Source organism: Gorilla gorilla, chromosome 18, assembly GCF_029281585.2.
Source record: "Gorilla gorilla gorilla isolate KB3781 chromosome 18, NHGRI_mGorGor1-v2.1_pri, whole genome shotgun sequence".
NCBI lineage: Eukaryota > Metazoa > Chordata > Mammalia > Primates > Hominidae > Gorilla > Gorilla gorilla.
In genome coordinates, this window is record NC_073242.2 from 105,421,620 (window position 1) to 105,441,620 (window position 20,001).

At 42.0% G+C, this 20,001-nt stretch overlaps 1 protein-coding gene across 3 annotated transcripts in view; it reads right to left on the reverse strand.

The window, feature by feature from the left end:
- The window catches only part of WDR59 (WD repeat domain 59), a 108,414-nt gene that overhangs the window by 46,476 nt on the left and 41,937 nt on the right, over positions 1 to 20,001 (reverse strand). For all 3 annotated transcript variants that reach the window (XM_004057983.5, XM_019012434.4, XM_055366570.2), the window contains 3 exons: positions 18,853 to 18,969; positions 4,863 to 4,940; positions 2,874 to 3,030 (listed from right to left, as the gene is read on the reverse strand). In XM_004057983.5, coding sequence (XP_004058031.3) covers positions 2,874 to 3,030; positions 4,863 to 4,940; positions 18,853 to 18,969 — 352 coding nt within the window. The remainder of the gene's footprint in view (positions 1 to 2,873; positions 3,031 to 4,862; positions 4,941 to 18,852; positions 18,970 to 20,001) is intronic.

Below are 20,001 nucleotides of genomic sequence, written 5' to 3' on the forward strand. Positions count from 1 at the left end.
AAAAGTAAACTGGAACAACCTTCAGTTGAGAAAGAAGTAAAATACAGATGGTTCCCAATTTACAATGGTTCAACTTACAATTTTTTGACTTTATGATGGCATGAAACTGTCACAATTTTAACATAATGCACAGTATTCAATAAAGTATATGAGATATTCAACACTTTTTTTTATAAAATAGACTTTGTATTAGAGGATTTAGCCCAAACGTAGGCTGATGGAAGTGTTCTGAGCATGTTGAAGGTAGGCTACTTAAGCTATGATGTTCAGCGGGTTAGGTGGGTAAAATATATTTTCTTTTTTTTTTTTTCTTTTGAGACAGTCTCGATCTGTCTCCAGGCTGGAGTGCAGTGGCACAATCTCAGCTCACTGAAACCTCTGCCTCCTGGGTTCAAGAGATTCTCCTGCCTCAGCCTCCGAAGTAGCTGGGACTACAGGCATGCACTGCCACACCTGGCTCATTTTTGTATTTTCAGTAGAGATGGGATTTTGCCATGTTGGCCAGAACTCCTGGCCTCAAGTGATCCGCCCACCTCAGCCTCCCAAAGTACTGAGATTACAGGTGTAAGCCACTGTGCCTGGCCTAAAATACATTTTCTACTTATGATATTTTCAACTTACAATGGGTTTATCGGGACATAACCCCATCATAAGGAACATCTGCATAAAAACACATGCATAATAATTAAATTTGTAAAAGGTTCAGAAACAGGCAAACCTAAACTACTTTTAGGGATTCAAAAATAGGCAGTGAAACCACAAAGGAAAAATCCAGCAATGGCTATCATAAGCATTAGAGGAGTCACTACTCTCAGGGAAGGGAGGGGATGGTGACCAGGTAGCTTCGGGGCTCTTGGCATCGTTTTCTTTCTTGACCTGCATGGCAATTACATAGATTTTCACTTTATAATTATTTGTTACACTATACATGTTCCATATAATTTTCAAATACATGATATATTTCACAGTAAAAAAAAATTTTTTTTTAATTTGAACTTTCATTTTAGCTTCAGGGGTTCATGTGCAGGTTTGTTATAAAGGCAAACTCCTGTCACGGGGGTTTGTTGTACAGATTATTTCATCACCCAGGTACTAAGCCTAGTACCCAATAGTTATTTTTTTCTGATCCTCTCCCGCTCCCACCCTCCGTCCTCAAGTAGGCCCCAGTCTTTATTATTTCCCTCTTTCAGAGTTAAAACAAAAAAAAAGTTAAATAGTAACTCGTACTCAAAATTTTGCTACTGGCCAGGCAGTTCCAATTTACACAACTCACCCACCAGCTTAAAGACAACATGCGTAACTAACAATGAGTTCCTAAAAACTTTACTTCCATCCAAAACTACCGGTCAACCCCTCCCCACTGGAGAGAGGAAATCACATCATCTGTTTTCTTTTCTTTTTTTTTTTTTTGAGACGGAGTCTTGCTGTTTCCCAGGCTGGAGTGCAATGGCGCGATCTCAGCTCAGTGCAACCTCCACCTGCCAGTTCAAGCCATTCTCCTGCCTCAGCCTCCCAGGTAGCTGGGACTACAGGCATGCACCACCATGCCTGGCTAATTTTTTTTTGTATTTTTAGTAGAGATGGGGTTTCACCATGCTGGCCAGGTTGGTCTCAAACTCCTGACCTCAAGTTATCCACCCGCCTCGGCCTCCCAAAGTGCTGGGATTATAGATGTGAGCCACCGTGCCCAGCCACATCATCTGTTTTCTATGGCAAAATGCAAGAGATTAACTTCAAAGCCAAAACCTACGCATGCAATTGGTGGGATAAACACCAGGCAGCCTCATGTTTCTAGAAGCAAGAGAGATTTTGGAAATATGGATAGGAAAGTTAACAGGATGATCAAAAGAGTATCTTTAATAAATATCCTGGAAGAAGTTTATGAGAGTCACAAACAAGCTGAGACAGAAGATGACTGCTCTAATCCCAGGTCCACTAGAGACCTTTCCTGTGACCCTGGACAAGTCACATCACTCCACCTGCCTGGCTTCCCATGTGCAATATGAAAACTCCAACAAATAAACTTGTATTCTGTCAAACACTTAGAGATCATGGCAAAACAATCTCAAGAAAAGACAGGCTGTACCTAAACCTGCATGGTGAGCTGATGGAGAAACTGAGGCTGCGGCCTCCTGACTCCCATTACACTAGGGCCCTGCATGAGTGAGGGCTGGATGATGAAGCTGCAATAACAAACCACCCCAACACCTCAGTGGCTTACATTTCCTGCTTGCTCTGCATCTCCGCCTCATCCTCGTGCCAGGATGTGCTGGAAGCAACTCCATCTTGAGCTTTGCCAACTGATGTGGCAGAGGCAAAGAGGGCGTTTAACTGCACAAAAGCCCCTAACCTTTCAACCCAGGAGGGACCACATCACTTCTGCTCATGTGTCATGATCAAAGCAAGTCTATCAGCCCAATCTATCTTCAGAGGGGTGGGAGGTAAAACAGCACTACATGCTTGTGAAGACAACTGAGGGTATGTAGTAGGCAGTACTAAAGACCACCTTGGGTCTCCCTCATCAACAGAGTGGCAAGGGGCAAATGCCCTGGACTTCTGAGCCCAGAGTCTTTCAGTCCCAGAAACAATCCAACAGCAAATCTCTATCTTCCGTCTCTTACTGGAGCAGATCTCTTCCAAGCAAGAGAGTCTAAGCTGACAATTGTGGAAGAGGACAGAATTTGGAAGAGGAACAGCAGCCTTATATAGTCCCTTTACTCACCTATGACGAAAGGCGGCAACAGCCCTGGCTCTCTGGTTCCTAAAGCCCAGCTCTCTCTATGTCTTCTTTACTGGACTCCATGGCAACACTGACTGGCACTGCTGTCACCAGAGCTCAGAAGGAATGTGGGCAGCAGGCCTCTCCCACTCACCTTCCTTCTGCTTCCTCCACTGGAACTCCAGCACCACATCATCATGCCCCACGAAGGTGTGGACTGGGGTGTTCAAGTCAAAGACATTCCACAGGAGAAGGCTGTTTTCCCTCCGCAGCTGGGGAACCATCACGGTGACCAATCCATTGCTGAAAGGCTAAGGCAGGGAAGGGAAAAGCAGGTGATTAGATTATTTCAGGGAGAATCAGCTGAGTGTTGAGTTTCCAAACCTGGAATTCTTCCTAAGTAAAATAAATTAGATAATGGAAGGCCCCAACTCATCTGGAGAAATTTTTCCCAAACACCATAGGCTGCACATCGCGTCTACTTTTCTCTTTGCTTATGGAAGGGACCACAGCACGTAAAAACTCAGGCTGAGGCAAGCGCTTGAAGAACTTTGAAAATTCTAAAATAAGCAAATGGTACTGATTGCTATGCACTGAAACACACTGTTTCACATCCTAGCTACTCTCCATGAGTTACCACTCAAGAGTTACTGAGTGCTTTCCCAGAATGAGCATGCAGGGCTGACAGGGAAAATCCCTGGAGCAGCAGACCTAATTCTTGCCACGTGGAAATACACCAGAAACACGCCATCCACATGAAGCATCACCTTCCCGCCCCCCCGGCACTGCAACTGCTCAAAGGAAAACTTGCTCGCTTCAGGACTGACATGTTTTACTTGGCAAAACCCAATCTACTAGGTAGCTAAGGGTTCCATTCAGTTGATAATTAGACTCTGTTATTTAAGGAATAAACCACAGTCACCAAAGAGCACATTTATCTTCACCACCCCTCCTGGTAGCACTCTTGGACTTTTCTGTTTATTTTTTAAAGCAAACATATTAATCCAGAAAAGTATTTCAATTCCTAAGAAGAGTGTCTGATTTCTTGGCAAGCGATCCCAGGTACAAAACCAACTTAATACCCAAATTACCTTTTATGCTCCACAATGCTCCATGGTGACAGCCCAATGTATAAAGGTAGCTTTATCCATCCCTGTGCTAGCTTTCAGATTGACATTAAAGGAAATACATTATCTCTCACCTGTGTAGCAATGGAAAATTACTAGAAGGTTGATAAGAGCCTACCCACTCTATTTGTAGCATTTAATGGTTTAAAAAGCACATTCATAAAAGTTATTTCAAAAGAAAGTCAGCTTGTGAACTACAGAATTGTATACTTTAAAATGGTGGATTTTATCACAATTTAAAAAAAGGAGGGCATAGTAAAAATTACTATTCATATTCTACAGTAAAGGAAATTTCTGCTCAAAAACATCAAATGGCTTGCCCAAGGCCACACCAGTATTAAATGACAGAGCATGGCCCCCAGCCCAGGTCTTCTGAATTTAAAGCCAGAGTTCCTTCCACCACAATTCACAGACCTCAAGCCTCCTGACCCTCTCCTCCATCTACCATGCCGCCGGCCCTACCATTAGTGAGTATCTTTACATGGCCTAGCTTCTCTGTGGAGCTTTGATCAGCAATTCTGATGTAGATACTTACCCAACACTCCAAGAATAAATTTATTTTATTTTATTTATTTATTTTTTTTTGGAGATGGAGTCTCGCTCTGTCACCCAGGCTGGAGTGCAGTGGGGCAATCTCAGCTTACTGCAAGCTCTGCCTCCCGGGTTCAAGCGATTCTCCTGCCTCAGCCTCCCAAGTAGCTGGGACTACAGGCATATGCCACCACACCTGGCTAATTTTTGTATTTTTAGTAGAGACGGGGTTTCACCATGGCCAGGATGGTCTCGAACTCCTGACCTCAGGGGATCCAGGTGTGAGCCACTGTGCCCGGCCAAGAATAAAATTTTAAATAGTTAAAAGCATTTAAGCCATCATTATCACGTTTGTCCCACCACTAAACCAACAGAGAAAGAGAAAATCACCTCACAAAGAAAATAAGAGAAAATGTCCCCGGGCTCCTTGTTTTTGGAACACTCAAAAAGAAGTTTCTTATCAAGAGGCAGGGTGGCTCACTCACTGTGTATCTGGCCTTCCAGACAGGCACCTGGCAAGGAAGAATATTGAGGTATTTCCGAGGCTGGCGGTAATCCCAGAACTAGAAGAGAGCAAGCAAGATCATTTGTGAAATAAATGCCATTAAAAAATTCTACTGAAATAAGCACAGCCTTTGAACTCATTGCTTCTGGTCGTCTAAAGTTACACTTCAACAGCATATTTTTAGTTCAGCTCCTACAACCATGCACTGTGACAGAGACACAAAGAAACCTCCCTTTCTGTTTCTAAAACATTACAGGAGAATTTCTGGACTTTATGAGGACCACTAAACGCGGCAGGTCACTGTCAACAGGCTTGATTATGAAATGACCTTTAGAGCTGAAAATTAGAAGTGACGTGTTTGATTTTGTATCACGTTTACATCTTGCAGCTAATTTAACAACAAGAGCTGAAGTGTCCTGACTACTCATTACATTTCAGACATATATTCAGAACTTTTTTTTTCCCATTTAATCTTTGTAACAACCATATATGTTATTAATCTCTTTTTCAAATGTAGAGGCTATATAAAGAAATGACATAATGTGCAAGGTCACAAAGAAAAAAGGCAGCTGTGTGAAAACCTAGGAGCCAATCCATTCAAGTCCACACCCGCTGTCATCCTCCAACATCTGAGGTGCAGTTCTTGAAATTGTAGAGAACACACAAAGTGAGCCACACAAACTACCTTAGAGACACCTATGCTTCTAACGTGAGAGGCACATACGCTTAGAACTCCAGCATCTGTCACAAAGGCAGGAAAGCCAAGAGTGAAACTCGGAACTGTTTAAGTTTAGGAATTTTTTTCAAAAATAGATGACAGCAATCACTCTGGAAATCGCTATGGCAATTTCTTTTTTTAATAGAGATGGGATCTTGCCATGTTGCCCGGGCTGGTCTCGAACTCCTGAGCTCAGGCAATCCTCCCACCTCGGCCTCCCAAAGTGCTGGGATTACAGGTATGAACTACCACTCCCGGCTACTTTGGCAATTTCCTATAAAGTTAAAAGTACACATACCATATGACCCAGCAATACCACTCCTACATAACTGCCCTAGAAAATTGAAAATATCTGTTCACACAAAAACCCATACATGAATGTTTATAGCGGCTCTATTCACAATCACCAAAAACCAAAAATGGTCCAAATGTCCTTAAATGAGTCAACAGAAAATTAATGGTGGCATATACATATGTGGAATACTACTCAGTACTAAAAAGTCTATGAATTATTAATTTTTAAAACAACTTAGATGACTCTTAAAGGCATTACGTTGAATGAAAAAAAGACAACCTTAAAAGGTTATATACTAGTCCGGGTGTGGTGGCTCATGCCTGTAATCCCAGCACTTTGGGAGGCCAAGGTAGGCAGATCACTTGAGGTCAGGAGTTCAAGACCAGCCTGGCCAACATGGCGAAACCCCATCTCTACCAAAAATACAAAAATTAGCTGAGCATGGTGGCACACACTTGTAGTCCCAGCTACTCAGGAGGCTGAGGCACAAGAATTGCTTGAACCCGGGAGGCAGAGGTTGTAGTGAGCCAAGATGGCAACACTGCACTCTAGCCTGGGCAACAGAACAAGACTCCATCTCAAAAAAAAAAAAAAAAAAAAAAAAAGCATTCTCAGAAAGACCAAATTATAGTGACGGGGAACAGACAAGTGGTTGCCAGAGGTTAGGGGTAGGAAAGGGTATGAGTGCAAAGGAATAACACGAGGTAGCTCTTCAGTGTCACGGAACTGTCTGATACCATGTGTGGGCAGTTATATGCAACTCTGCATATGTTATATTTCACAGGTTTTCAATGCTGGTACAGTGGCTCATGCCTATAATCTCAGTGCTTTGGGAGGCTAAGGTAGGTGGATCACTTGAGGCCAGGAGTTCAAGATCAGCCTGGGCAACAAAGCAAGACCCCGTCTCCTCACGTACCTGATTGGGAGGCTGAAGTGGGAGGACTGATTGAGTCAAGGGGTTCAAGGTTACAGTGAGCTATGATCATACCACTGCACTCCAGTGTGGGCAACACAGCACGATCCTGTCTCAAAAAAAATGTTTTTAATAAAAAAAAAAAAAGTATATCAGACTATATGGAAAACAGTGAAAAAGTCTAATAATTTTTTTTTTTTTTTTTTTGAGAGGGAGTTTTGCTCTTGTTGCCCAGGCTGGAATACAATGGTGTGATCTCGGCTCACTGCAACCTCCGCCTCCCAGGTTCAAGCGATTCTCCTGCCTCAGCCTCCCAAGTAGCTGGGATTACAGGCACGCACCACCACGCCTGGCTAATTTTTTGTATTTTTAGTAGAGACGGGGTTTCACCATGGCCAGGCTGGTCTTGAACTCCTGACCTCAGGTGATCTGCCCACCTCGGCCTCCCAGAGTGCTAGGATTATAGGCGTGAGCCACCGCGCCCAGCTGATGTATAATTATTGTTCCAGAGGAAAGGAAAGAGAAGGGATGGAACAGAAGTAATATTTGCAGACAGAATAATGGTTGAAAATTTCCCCAAAGTGAGGATGGCCAACAAGCCACAGATTTAAGAAGCACTTTCCTCCTTCTTACAAAAGAAACCAGTTTTGATAATGGCCTTTAATAATCATAACTTTTCTGTAGAAGGGGATGATCCACACGTGTACTCTCACACTGGCCTTCTCTGTTTCAAAACTTTTAGAGACTTAACAAAGTATAGGGATATATATTCAGGCCCAAAAATCTCTTACTAAACTTTAAAATATCAAAATGTTTTAAAACTGGTTTTACATTGTTTCAGAGCAAAAGAAGAGACTTTCCAAAGGTTTTGCTTGGTTTGGTTAATAATTTTGTGAATAAGCCTGAGTGGAAATGGAAATGACTTGTCTGGGGTTTCATAACCTTCTGAAAAATCTAGAGTTCGAAGTGGGTGACTTTTCCTCCTCTCAAAAGAAAATGAGGATATCCCAAAGAAATATACAAATGAGCCAAGCTGGAATGCAAGGGAGCATTCTACGTGCCAACAATGAGGTGTTAATAAATCTTAGAAGCTGTTCCTCTACTTAATGCACAATATGAATGAACAAGTATTACAGAGCACAGCACATATGAACGGGCAGACACCCAGCTGTAAAATCCTGCTTAGTTCCCCAGCCTGCCTGAGGGCTGGATGAGGTTCCTCCATTGAGTACGTGGGAAGAGGTGAATGCAATCATTTCTGAGCAGAAGTGTTAGCATAATTTTGCCTATTTCCAAAAAAAAATTAATGATTTAGATTGAAAAGTTTAGATGGTATAACTGTTAAATTTAATGGCATCTCTGTTTTGATTCACTATGAAGACTAATAATCAAGTAGCTAAACATACAATGAGAAAACTCAAGAATTTCTAGGAAGAAGCCAGGCACGGTGGCTCACACCTATAATCCCAGCACTTGGGAAGCTCAGGTAGGCAGATCACCTAAGGTCAGGAGTTAAAGACCACCCTGGCCAACACGGCAAAACCCCAACTCTACTAAAAATACACAAATTAGCCAGGCATGGTGGCACACGCCTGGAGTCCCAGCTACTTGCGAGGCTGAAGCAGGAGAATTGCTTGAACCCGGGAGGTGGAGGTTGCAGTGAGATGAGACCGTGCCACTGCACTCCAGCCTGGGCAATAGAGCGAGACTCCATCTCAAAAAAAAAAAAAAAAAAAAAAAAAATTTCCAGGAAGAAAATAAAAAAATAAAACTTCTAATAAACTTCTGATGTTTTAGATTTGCTGCTCTTTAAAACACACACACACACCTCAGCTTTCTCATTTTCAGTCCAAGGGACACACTTGGTGGCAGCAAGAGAAACTACTCCATGGCTGTTTTTTTTAAAAGATCATTTCCATGTGACATGAGATGTGTATTTAAAGAACCAGATGCTGGACTTGAAGAGGAAAGTATCAAGGATTCCTTTTTTTCCCCTTTTCTTTATTCTTTCTTTTTTTTTTTTTTTTTTTTTTTGAGACGGAGTCTTGCTCTGTTGCCAGGCTGGAGTGCAGTGGCACGATCTCGGCTCACTGCAGCCTCCGCCTCCCAAGTTCAAGTGAATCTCCTGCCTCAGCCTCCCGAGTAGCTGGAACTATAGGCATGCACCACCACGCCCAGCTAATTTTTGTATTTTTAGTAGAGACAGGGTTTCACCATGTTGGCCAGGATTATCTCGATCTCTTGACATCGTGATCCACTCACCCCGGCCTCCCAAAGTGCTGGGATTACAGGTGTGAGCCACTGCACCCAGGTTTTTTTTTTTTTTTTGAGACAGAAGACAGAATCTCACTTTGTAGCCCAGGCTGAAGTATAGTGACAGGATTATGGCTCACTGTAGCCTTGACCTCCCCAGTTCAAGTGATCTTCCTGCCTCAGCAGCCTTGTGAGTAGATGGGACTACAAGGGCACACCACCACACCCGGCTAATTTTTTTTATTTTTCTATAGAGACGACATCTCCCTATGTTGCGCAGGCTGGTCTTGAACTCCTGGGCTCAAGTGATCTGCTTGCCTAAACCTCCCAAAGTGCTGAGATTACAGGTATGAGCCACTGCGCCCAGCTTTTTTCCCTGTTCTTGTAAGGCCAGATTTACCTTATGTGGGATAGCTACACTGAAAGAAGTTATGCAATTATCCTTAGTTTTATGTTAAAATACTCCAATGAAATGGGTGCACTGGCTCATGCCTGTAATCCCAGCACTTTGGGAGGCCAAGGCGGGCAGATCACTTGAGGTCAGGAGTTCGAGACCAGCCTGGCCACCATGGTGAAACCCTGTCTCAATTGAAAAAAGAAAATACAAAAATAAGCCGGGTGTGGTGGTGTGCATCTGTAATCCCAGCTACTCAGGAAGCTGAGGCACAAGAATCGCTTGAACCCAGGAGGTGGAGGCTGCAGTGAGCTGAGATCACACCACTGCACTCCAGCCTGGATGACAGGGCGAGACTCTGTCTCAAAAAAAATAAAAGAGACAACACACAGAATGGGAGAAATGATCTGCAAACTATCTATGTGACAAGGGATTAATAACCAGAATATATAAGGATCTCAAACAACTCAATAGGAAAAAAATCCAATAATCCAATTAAAACATGGGCAAAAGATCTGAACAGACATCTCTCTTTTCTTTTCTTCTCTTGAGACGGAGTCTCGCTCTGTCGCCCAGGCTGGAGTGCAGTGGTGCCATCTCTGCTCACGGCAAGCTCGGCCTCCCGGGTTCATGCCATTCTCCTGCCTCAGCCTTCCGAATAGCTGGGACTACAGGCGCCCGCCACCAAGCCCAGCTAATTTTTTTGTATTTTTAGTAGAGACGGGGTTTCACTGTGTTAGCCAGGATGATCTTGATCTCCTGACCTCGTGATCCACCCGCCTCGGCCTCCCAAAGTGCTGGGATTATAGGTGTGAGCCACCGCGCCCGGCTGAACAGACATCTCTCAAAAGAAGACATACAAATGGCAAACAGTATATGAAAAGATGCTCAACATCATTGATCATCAGAGAAATGCAAATCAAAACTACAATGAGATATCATCTCACACCGATTAAAATGGCTGTTATCCAAAAGACAGGCAATAATGAATGCTGGCAAGGATGTGGAGAAAAGGGAATTCTCATACACTGTTGGTAGGAATGTAAATTAGTACGGCCACTATGGAGAACAGTATGGTGATTCCTCAAAAAACAAAGAATAGAACTATCATATGATCCAGCAACCCCACTGCTAGGTATACACCCCAAAGAAAAGAAACCAGTATAGCGAAGAGACATCTGCATGCCCGTATTTATTGCAGTATTACTCACAATAGCCAAGGTCTAGAAGCAACCTAAATGTTCATCAACAGACAAACGGAAAAGAAAATGTAGTGCATATACACAATGGAGTACTATTCATCCATGAAAAAGAATGCAATCCTATCATTTACAACAACATGGAAGGAACTAGAGGACATTATGTTCAGTGAAACAAGCCAGGCACAGAAAAATAAACTTTGCATGTTCTCACTCATTTGTGGGAGCTAAAAATTAAAACAATTGAACTCATGAAGATAGAGAGCAGAATGATGGTTACCAGAGGCTGGGAAGCGTAGTGGGGTAGAGCAGGGGAAGCCAGAAGTGGGGATGGTTAATGGGTAGAAAAATATAGTTAGGCAGAATGAAAAAGAGCCAGTATTTGACAACACAACAGGGTGATTATAGTCAACAATAATTTATTGTACATTTAAGAACAACTGAAAGGGTATGATTAGAATGTTTATAACAGAAAAAAATGATAAATGCTTGAGGTGATGGATACCCAATTTGCCCTAATGTGATTGTTACTCATTATATGCCTGTATCAAAATATCTCATGTACCCCATACATATATACACCTACTAGTTACCCATAAATTTCTTTTTAAAAAATGGAAACAGTAAAACAAAAAACAAAACAAAACAAAAAAGTCTCAAATCCTTGCTGAAGGTGTACCTCAGGGAAAAATCAGCAGTGAGTTAAATTAATGGCTGGGAATGGTAGAATATAAAATAAGAAGCTTGACAACATGGTAAAAACAAAACACAAAAATCAAATAAAGAAAAATGGAAAAAAATTCCAGTACCTTGAAACAAACTTTATGAAAGTTTTTTTTAATTAATATATAAACACAGAAAAAAGTTCTGCCAGGAACGCTGGCTCACTCCTGTAACCCCACTACTTTGGAAGGTCAAGGTGGGTAGATCACCTGAGGTCAGGAGTTCGAGACCAGCCTGGCCAACATGGTGAAACTCTGTCTCTACCAAAAATACAAAAGCTAGCCAAGTGTGGTGGCACATACCTGTTATCCCAGCTACTAGGGCAGCTGAGGCAGGAGAATCATTTGAATCCAGGAGGAGGAGGTTGCAGTGAGCTGAGATTGTGCCACAACACTCTAGCCTGGATGACAGAGAGAGACTCCATCTCAAAAAAAAAAAAAAAAAAGAAAAGAAAAAAGTTCAGGTAATGTCTCAGAGCGAGACTCCATCTCCAAAAAAAAAGAAAAAGGGAAGAAAAAAGTTCAGGTAATGTTCTAATGAAGATGAATCCCTGGAGAAATCAGACTATGTAGTTTGATAATTTGGATTTATAAATATCTATGTGTTTTCCTGACTTTATCACAGTATAAATATTGATTTTTAACATACTATTCTAACTTAAATAAGCCTTGGGTTTATTTTCTCATGGAAAGCTTAATTAACTTAAACTTCCTAAATTATGTAACTATTTATATGAATTACAGGAGTTATCATTTCCACAAAATATTTAAAATTATTAAAATATAAAAATTACATTAAATCGAATGAATGAAAACAACTGATGCTTTTAAAAAAATGTTTGCTCTTATGAACTTTCTTTTTTCTTTTTTGAGAGATGGTCTCCCTTTTTCAGGCAGGTTGGAGTGCAGTGGCACGATCTTGGCTCAATACAACCTCGACCTCTTGGGCTTGAGCCATTCTCCCACCTCTGCCTTCCAAGTAGCTGGGACTACAGGTGGTTGCTACCATGCCTGGCTAATTTTCTGCATTTTTTGCAGAGATGGGGTTTTGCCATGTTGCCCAGGCTGGTCTCAAACTCCTAAGTTCAAGCAATCTGCCCGCTTCAGCCTCCCAAAGTGCTGGGACTACAGGTATGAGTCACTGCACCCGGCTGAACTTTCTATAATAATAAGGATCACAAGAGCTGAGTCTACGGCCTGGTGAACATGGGGAGACCCATCTCTAAAGAAAACCTCAAAAATTAGTCAGGCATTGTGGCTTGCACCTGTAGTCCCAGCTACTCTGGAGGCTGACATGGGAAGATCGTTTGAGCCCAGGAGGTCAAGCCTGAAGTGAGCTGTGACTGTGCCATTGCATTCCAGCCTGGGTAACAGAGCAAGATCTTGTCTCAAAAAAAAAAGAACAACTTAGCTATTCCATTACAGTATCAAGGTAAATACGTTTAATATTTCTCTAACAAACTGTTAATATAAACTTTTGCTTCTGTGTTATAATATCAACTTAAATTATAATTTCAAAATCTTTAATTTTAAGACCTTGAACTAATATTAATGAATAACCTTTGAATATATAATGTTTAAGCATAATTTTATATATATACATATATATTTATTTTATTTTTTTTTTTTTTAAGAGATAGGGTCTCACTCTGTCACCTAAACTGGAGTGCAGTGGTCTGATCACAGCTCATTGCAGCCTCAAACTCCTGGGCTCAAGCAATCCTCCTGCCTTAGCTTCCTGAGTAGCTGGGATGACGGGTGCATGCTACCAGCCCAGCTATTTTTTTATTTTTTAGAAACAGGGTCTCACTATGTTGTCCAGGCTCATTTCAAACGCCAGGCCTCAAGGGATCCTCCCACCTCGGCCTCTCAAAGTGCTAGGATTACAGGCATGAGCCACCACACCCAGCCAAGATTATCTTTTGAAAATTGAGTCATGAAACATAATTTTTACACACACATACACACACACACACACACACACAACTATCCTTGCTCCTTATTTTGATACTATTTATTTATCTGAGACAGGGTCTCACTCTGTCACCCAGGTTGGAGTGCAGTGGTGTGATCACAGCTCACTGCAGCCTCAACCTCCTCGGCTCCAACAATCCTCCTACCTCAGCCTTATGGGTGGCTGAGACTACTGGTATGCACCATCACACCAAGGTAATTTGTTTATTTTTTGTACAGATGGGGTTTCACTATGTTGGCCAGGCTGGTCTCCAACTCCTGGGCTCAAGTGATCCTCCCTCCTCAGACTCCCAAAGTGCTGGGATTACAGGGGTGAGCCACCATGCCCAGTCTTGATTGTTTATTGATTGTCCAGTTAATAGGGTGAAAGGATTTACAAATACCTTTTGATCACATTAGTATACATGCTTACTTCCGCTGCCTTAAAAATGTCAAATGTTATCTATGATTGTAAGAGGATGTGTTTGCAAGATAATACATGTGTTTCGTGATTTATCAAGGAGAAAAATGGAATAATTTCGCCTTATATATTACGTGTTGACAAAGCTGGCCAAATGTTATGGATTTTCTTGTAAAACAAAAATGCCTTGTGGAAAAGATTTTTGTGCAAAACATTATATGGATAGTACACAAAAGGAATAAAACTAAAATGCCAGCCTGGGCGACATAGCAAGACCCTACCTCTACAAAAAAACAAAATAATTTGACATGGTGGCATACACCTGTAGTCCTAGCAACTTGAGAGGCTGAGGTGGGAGGATCACTTGAGCCCAGGAGTTCAAGGCTGCAGTGAGCTGTGATCATGCCACTTGGAATGCAGCCTGGGTGACACAGTGAGATCCTGTCTCTAAAAAAGAAAACTCACACCTAAAATGCAGGTTTTATTTCCATTTAAACAGCAACTGATCTCTGAGCACATCATTTGTTTAAAACAGTAAAAACTTAGTCTACACCTAGAGAGCAGAGGTTCACCAAAATACTGTTACTTTTTGTGTTTTTCATAAAGCTCCTGAATCATATGCCTAAATCCCTTGTTTTTTAAAAATGCTACCATTCTTAATAATTTTTATCACTTACTGCTGTATTTAACTTTAGTTTCACTATATATCAAGACTGCAATCATTTCTTATCTTTATTTTATTTATTTATTTATTTATTGAGATGGAGTTTAGCTCTTGTCGCCCAGGCTGGAGTGCATGTGGCATGATCTCAGCTCACTGCAACCTCCACCTCCCAGGTGCAAGCGATTCTCCTGCCTCAGCCACCCCACTAGCTGGGATTACAGGCTGCACCACCACACCAAGCTAATTTTGTATTTTTAGTAGAGATGGAGTTACACCATGCTGGCCGGGCTAGTCACGAACTTCTGACCTCAGGCGATCCACCCGCCTCGGCCTCCCAAAGTGTTGGGATTACAGGCGTGAGCCACCACACCAGCCATTTCTTATCTTTAGACCCTTATATAACAACTCTTTTTTGCCAAATTCAGGTCGTATGTTCAAAATAATAAAATGGTCAAGATGTCTTTTCCGCTTAAACTACTTTTGGGTTTCCCACATGGCCACAGGGTAAACTATAATTCGCCCCTCAACTTATAAAAGGAATGATACTCAAAATAATTAGGTATGCTTGTCATTCTGCAGATTTTTAATGAGCTCTACACTGTGCATGCCTCCCTATTATCAAATCCACAGTATGTGGAAAGCTAGCAAAGAAAAGTTCAGCCTCCCCAGATTAATTATATACAAGTAAAATGTTGTTAATATGAATACATTTCAGCAACTGTTTACTTTTCAATTTGGATAGAAACATATTCACGTTCATGCATAAAGACTGGCATATAACTGTTAGCAAGACTAATCCTTTTTTTTTTTTTTTCAGAAAAAAAGAAAGATTTTGTTTCTAAATTTAAATATGTTCACCAACTGGTGACAATTATACAATTTATGGGATTAATTCGAGGACCCTGGAGATTTGATAATATCCTCACTGTTCATAACATGCTCTTGCTCTCAAGGCAATCACTGATGCAGTCTTACAAAACGATTACATGTCATTTGCAAACAGAAGACTTCATTCTATTTCAATCTGATACAGGTAGTTATTATAAATTAAAAGGAGCCATTCCATCCCCCCATTCACAGATAATTTCTCCTTTTCATTTACCCTTGCCAAAGGGTTCCTGCTACAAGCTACAGATCAGAAAAAAGTCCTCTGAAGAAATATCAGGGGCCAGGTGTGGCTCACGCCTGTAATCCCAACACTTTGGGAGGCTGAAGCAGGAAGACTGCTTGAGCCCAGGAGTTCAATTCAAAACCAGCCTGGGCAACAGAGTGAAACAAAATATATATTTTTTCTTTATATGTAGATATATACATATCTTTATAGAGAAAAAAATATAAAGAAATATCAGAAGAGCCTTGGTCAAAAAAGAACCAGGTTTCCTTGAGGGTTGATGTCCTAGGAAACAGACTCAAAGCTACATGTTTCTCATCAGAATGCACCAAGGGTGGTCGGGCATGGTGGCTCATGCCTATAATCCCAGCACTTTGGGAGGCCGAGACAGGGAGATTGCTTGAGGTTAGGAGTTTGAAACCAGCCTGGCAAACATGGTGAAACTCCATCTCTACTAAAAATACAAAAATTAGCCTGGCATGTTGGTGCACCCTTGTAATCCCAGCTACTGAGGGAGGCTGAGACATGAGAATTGCTTGAACCTGGGAGGCAGAGGTTGCAGCGAGCCAAGATCACACCACTGCAATCCAGCCTGGGCAACAGAGCAAGACTCTGTCTCAAAAAAAGAAGAATGTACCAAGCGACTATGTCTGGATTTCCAGGACTCTCTTTGTCTAGAAGGCAGCAATTTTGTGAAATAGGCTACTGTTAACCCAAGATCAGGAAAAAAAAAAGATTATGTAAAATGATATGAACTCATTTAATTGTAGTTAATGTTCTATTTCTAAGGGCCACATAAGAAAAATTCTTTTCTTTCTTTTTGATCTATCCCTAACCTTCAACTCAATTGTTTTGTAGTTAAATAATTTACAAACTGAAGTGAAATACACATTTAGTGATACCTTGCTCCAGCTGACCCCTTAGAATTTAGAAAATAAAAATATAATAAAAATAATTAATATAAATTATGAGCTAATAAATTGTCATATAAACTTAAAAATGATTATGTAGAAAAATTACACATATTGGTCCTTATCTACTAAAAAAATGGTTGAATGTTATGCAAAGTCCCTTTTCTAAGTTTCTTCACTTTTTATGATCATGCTGTTTACATACATTCAATAAAAATTGTCTTGCTAGCACTGTGGGAGGCCAAGGCAGGCAGAGCACAAGGTCAAGAGATTGAGACCATCCTGGCCAACATGGTGAAACCCCATCTCTACTAAAAACACAAAAGTTAGCTGGACATGGTGGCATGCACCTATAATCCCAGCTACTCAGGAGGCTGAGGCAGGAGAATCGCTTGAACCTGGGAGACGGAGGTTGCAGTGAGCCGAGATCGCACCACTGCACTCCAACCTGGGTGACAGAGCAAGACTCCATCTCAAAAAAAAAAAAAAAAAATTGTCTTGCTTCTAGGATATAGTGGAATAAATCAAATACCATGCCAAAAATCTCATTTCATTAATAAGCTAAGCCTGCTGGTAAAGAACAGAGAAGACTTTGTATGGGGAAATAATGCCTATAAAGTCCTCCCAGGAAACTGGCTATTACCTGCTTTATGACCTATGAAACCCCAGACTCACAGGTAGGAAAGATGCCACTGAGTATCAACAAACTTGGGCATCTCATAGAAAGAGGTAGAGTTGAACTGGATGGCTTCTGGTTCCTGAACTTGGGAGACAAGCTGATTGGGGTACAGGGACAGAAACCCAAATGTGGCCGGGCATGGTAGCTCATGCCTGTAATCCCAGCACTTTGGGAGGCCGAGATGGGCGGATCACTTGAGGTTAGGAGTTCGAGACCATCCTGGCCAACATGGTTAAACACTGTCTGTACTAAAAATACAAAAATTAGCCAGGCACGATGGCGTGCATCTGTAATCCCAGCTACTCGGGAAGCTGAGGCAGAAGAATCACTTGAACCCATGAGCGGAGGTTGCAGTGAGCCAAGATCACACCAATGCACTCCAGCCCGGGTGACAAAGTGAGACCCAGTCTCAAAAAATAAATAAATAAATAAATAAAAACAAAAAATCAAACATAATATGAACGAACAAACAAAAAAGTCACATCTGACACATTAAAAATAACTTACAACCCTAAGAGATTTACAAACTTCAAGACAGGAGTTAACTTTTAACTTAGTATATGACTGTAGTTTTGCTAATCATACCACAAAGATGTCATATATGACTATATAAATACAATAAAGCATTAAATAAATGACACTGAATCATAAAATTGCTAAACCAATTTCTGTGGCCAAACCCCTGTCCTCAGAGACCTGACCACAAGGAGGAACTACTGGAACAAAGATGACTCTGCCCTGCCATCATTCTGACCAAGGGTGAACATCCCATGCCACAGAGAGGAAAGACAAACAAACAACACTGTACCTTGTGATAAACCAGAAATAATCGGGTTACTGAAACACATAAAATCTTGAGCATTTCCTGTAAGTTAGAGAATCACTAATAAAATGACTCTATCCCTGAATTGTGCAATGCTGATGCCTGAAAACGTCAGAACTTTCTGCATATGATAAGCATGTGAGGGAGCAGCTGTTTTTCCACCAGGAATAGACTAATTGTAAACTTTGAAACCTTAACAACTGTAGACTTTTCTCCTTTACTTATATCTGTCATACATATCTGACTTCCTTGCAGCTTCTTTGCAAGGGAACCTCTTTCCCTTTCTTGAGGCAGAGTCTCACTCGGTCGCCCAGGTTGGAGTGCAGTGGATCAATCTCAGCTCAATGCAACCTTTGCCTCCCAGGTTCAAGTGATTCTTATGTCTCAGCCTCCTAAGTAGATGGAATTACAGGTGTGCGCCACCACACCCAGCTAATTTTTGTATTTTTAGTAGAGACTAGGTTTCACCATGTTGGCCAGGCTGGTCTTGAACTCCTGACCTTAAGTGATCTGCCTGCCTCAGCCTCTCAAAGTGCTGGGATTACAGGTGTGAGCCACCATGCCCGGCCAACTTCTTTCCCTTTCAAAGTACTTTTGTCTCTGACTTCCTTTCACAAAGGGGAAGATGAAAACCTGAACAAATTCTAAGAGACGTATCAGAGGAGATGCTATGGCATGTCACTCTGCCATCATAACACAATGTGGTTATGCTGAACAGCACCATGCTGGGTCTCGCTCTGTCACATTTCGCTGGTCAACATAACCAAATTTATGTGTTCAGTTGCCCAAGAAGCACATGCACCGTGAAATACATACTGTGCTAACACACTGCAGCTTTCCAACCAAGGTGGAATCATACATCCCTGATGCCACCTAAACACTGCTCCTCCAACTTCCCCATGGGTGCCACTGACCTTCACAGAATTGTCTTGACTGGAGGTAGCAAGAATGTGCTCGCTGTCTGGGTGCCAGTCCAGGCCATGGATTTTGGAGAGGTGGGCGGCTAGATATTCCACTGCTGTACTGGGTTTCTGCAACAGATCAGCACCTAATATTATCGATTTAGAAAGAACTCTTTGAGTGTCTATCACGTAAAAGTCTGCTAGGTAGTGAGTGAGGACGCAAAAATACTACCAGATACTGTCTCTACCCTACACAGACTTTGTTTGTTTTGGTTAAGCCAAACAAAACACCATCACCAAAAGACTTATCCAACGCTCCTTCACATGCTCTGGAAATGCGCCTGTGAGCCTCGTTTCTTCCCACTTCAATGAAGGATACAAGGTAGTAGGTGCTTTTCACCCCCTTTTTTGTTTTTTGAGACGAAGTCTTGCTCTGTCACCCAGGTTGGAGTGCAGTGGCACGATCACAGCTCATTGCAGCCTCAACTTCCTGGGCTCGCAGCCTCAACTTCCTGGGCTCAAGCAGTCCTCCCGCCTCAGCCCTCCAAGTAGCTGGGACTACAGGTGCACACCACCAAGCCTGGCTAATTTTTTTGTATTTTTTCTAGAGATGGGGTTTTGCATGTTGTCCAGGCTGGTCTTGAACTCCTGGGCTCAAGTGAACCCCCTGCTTTGGCCTCCCAAAGTGTTTGGATTACAGGCACGATCCACCGTGCCCGGCCTCACACTTTAACAGTGCAATCTGACAATTCCCACTCGTCTTCCCCATGATCACCCAAGAAGAGAGACTGAGACATCCAAATGGACCCAGCTTCAACAAGAGGGTAAAACCATGAATCTTAAAGTGATGGAGCACTAAGATTCCAAAGGAGAATAAATGTACATCACAAGAAAAAACAATACATGATTAATAAGCATAGAAAATAAACAGGCCGGGCACGGTGGCTCATGCCTGTAATTCCAGCACTTTGGGAGGCCAAGGTGGGTGGATCACCTGAGGTCAGGAGTTTGTGACCAGTCTGGCCAACATGGTGAAGCTGGTCTCGAACTCCTGGCCTCAAGCAATCCTCTTGCCATGGCCTCCCAAAGTGCTGGGATTACAGGTTTGAGCCACTTTTCCCAGCCCAAAATTTTTCCTGTCTTAAGGGAATAATCCAAACT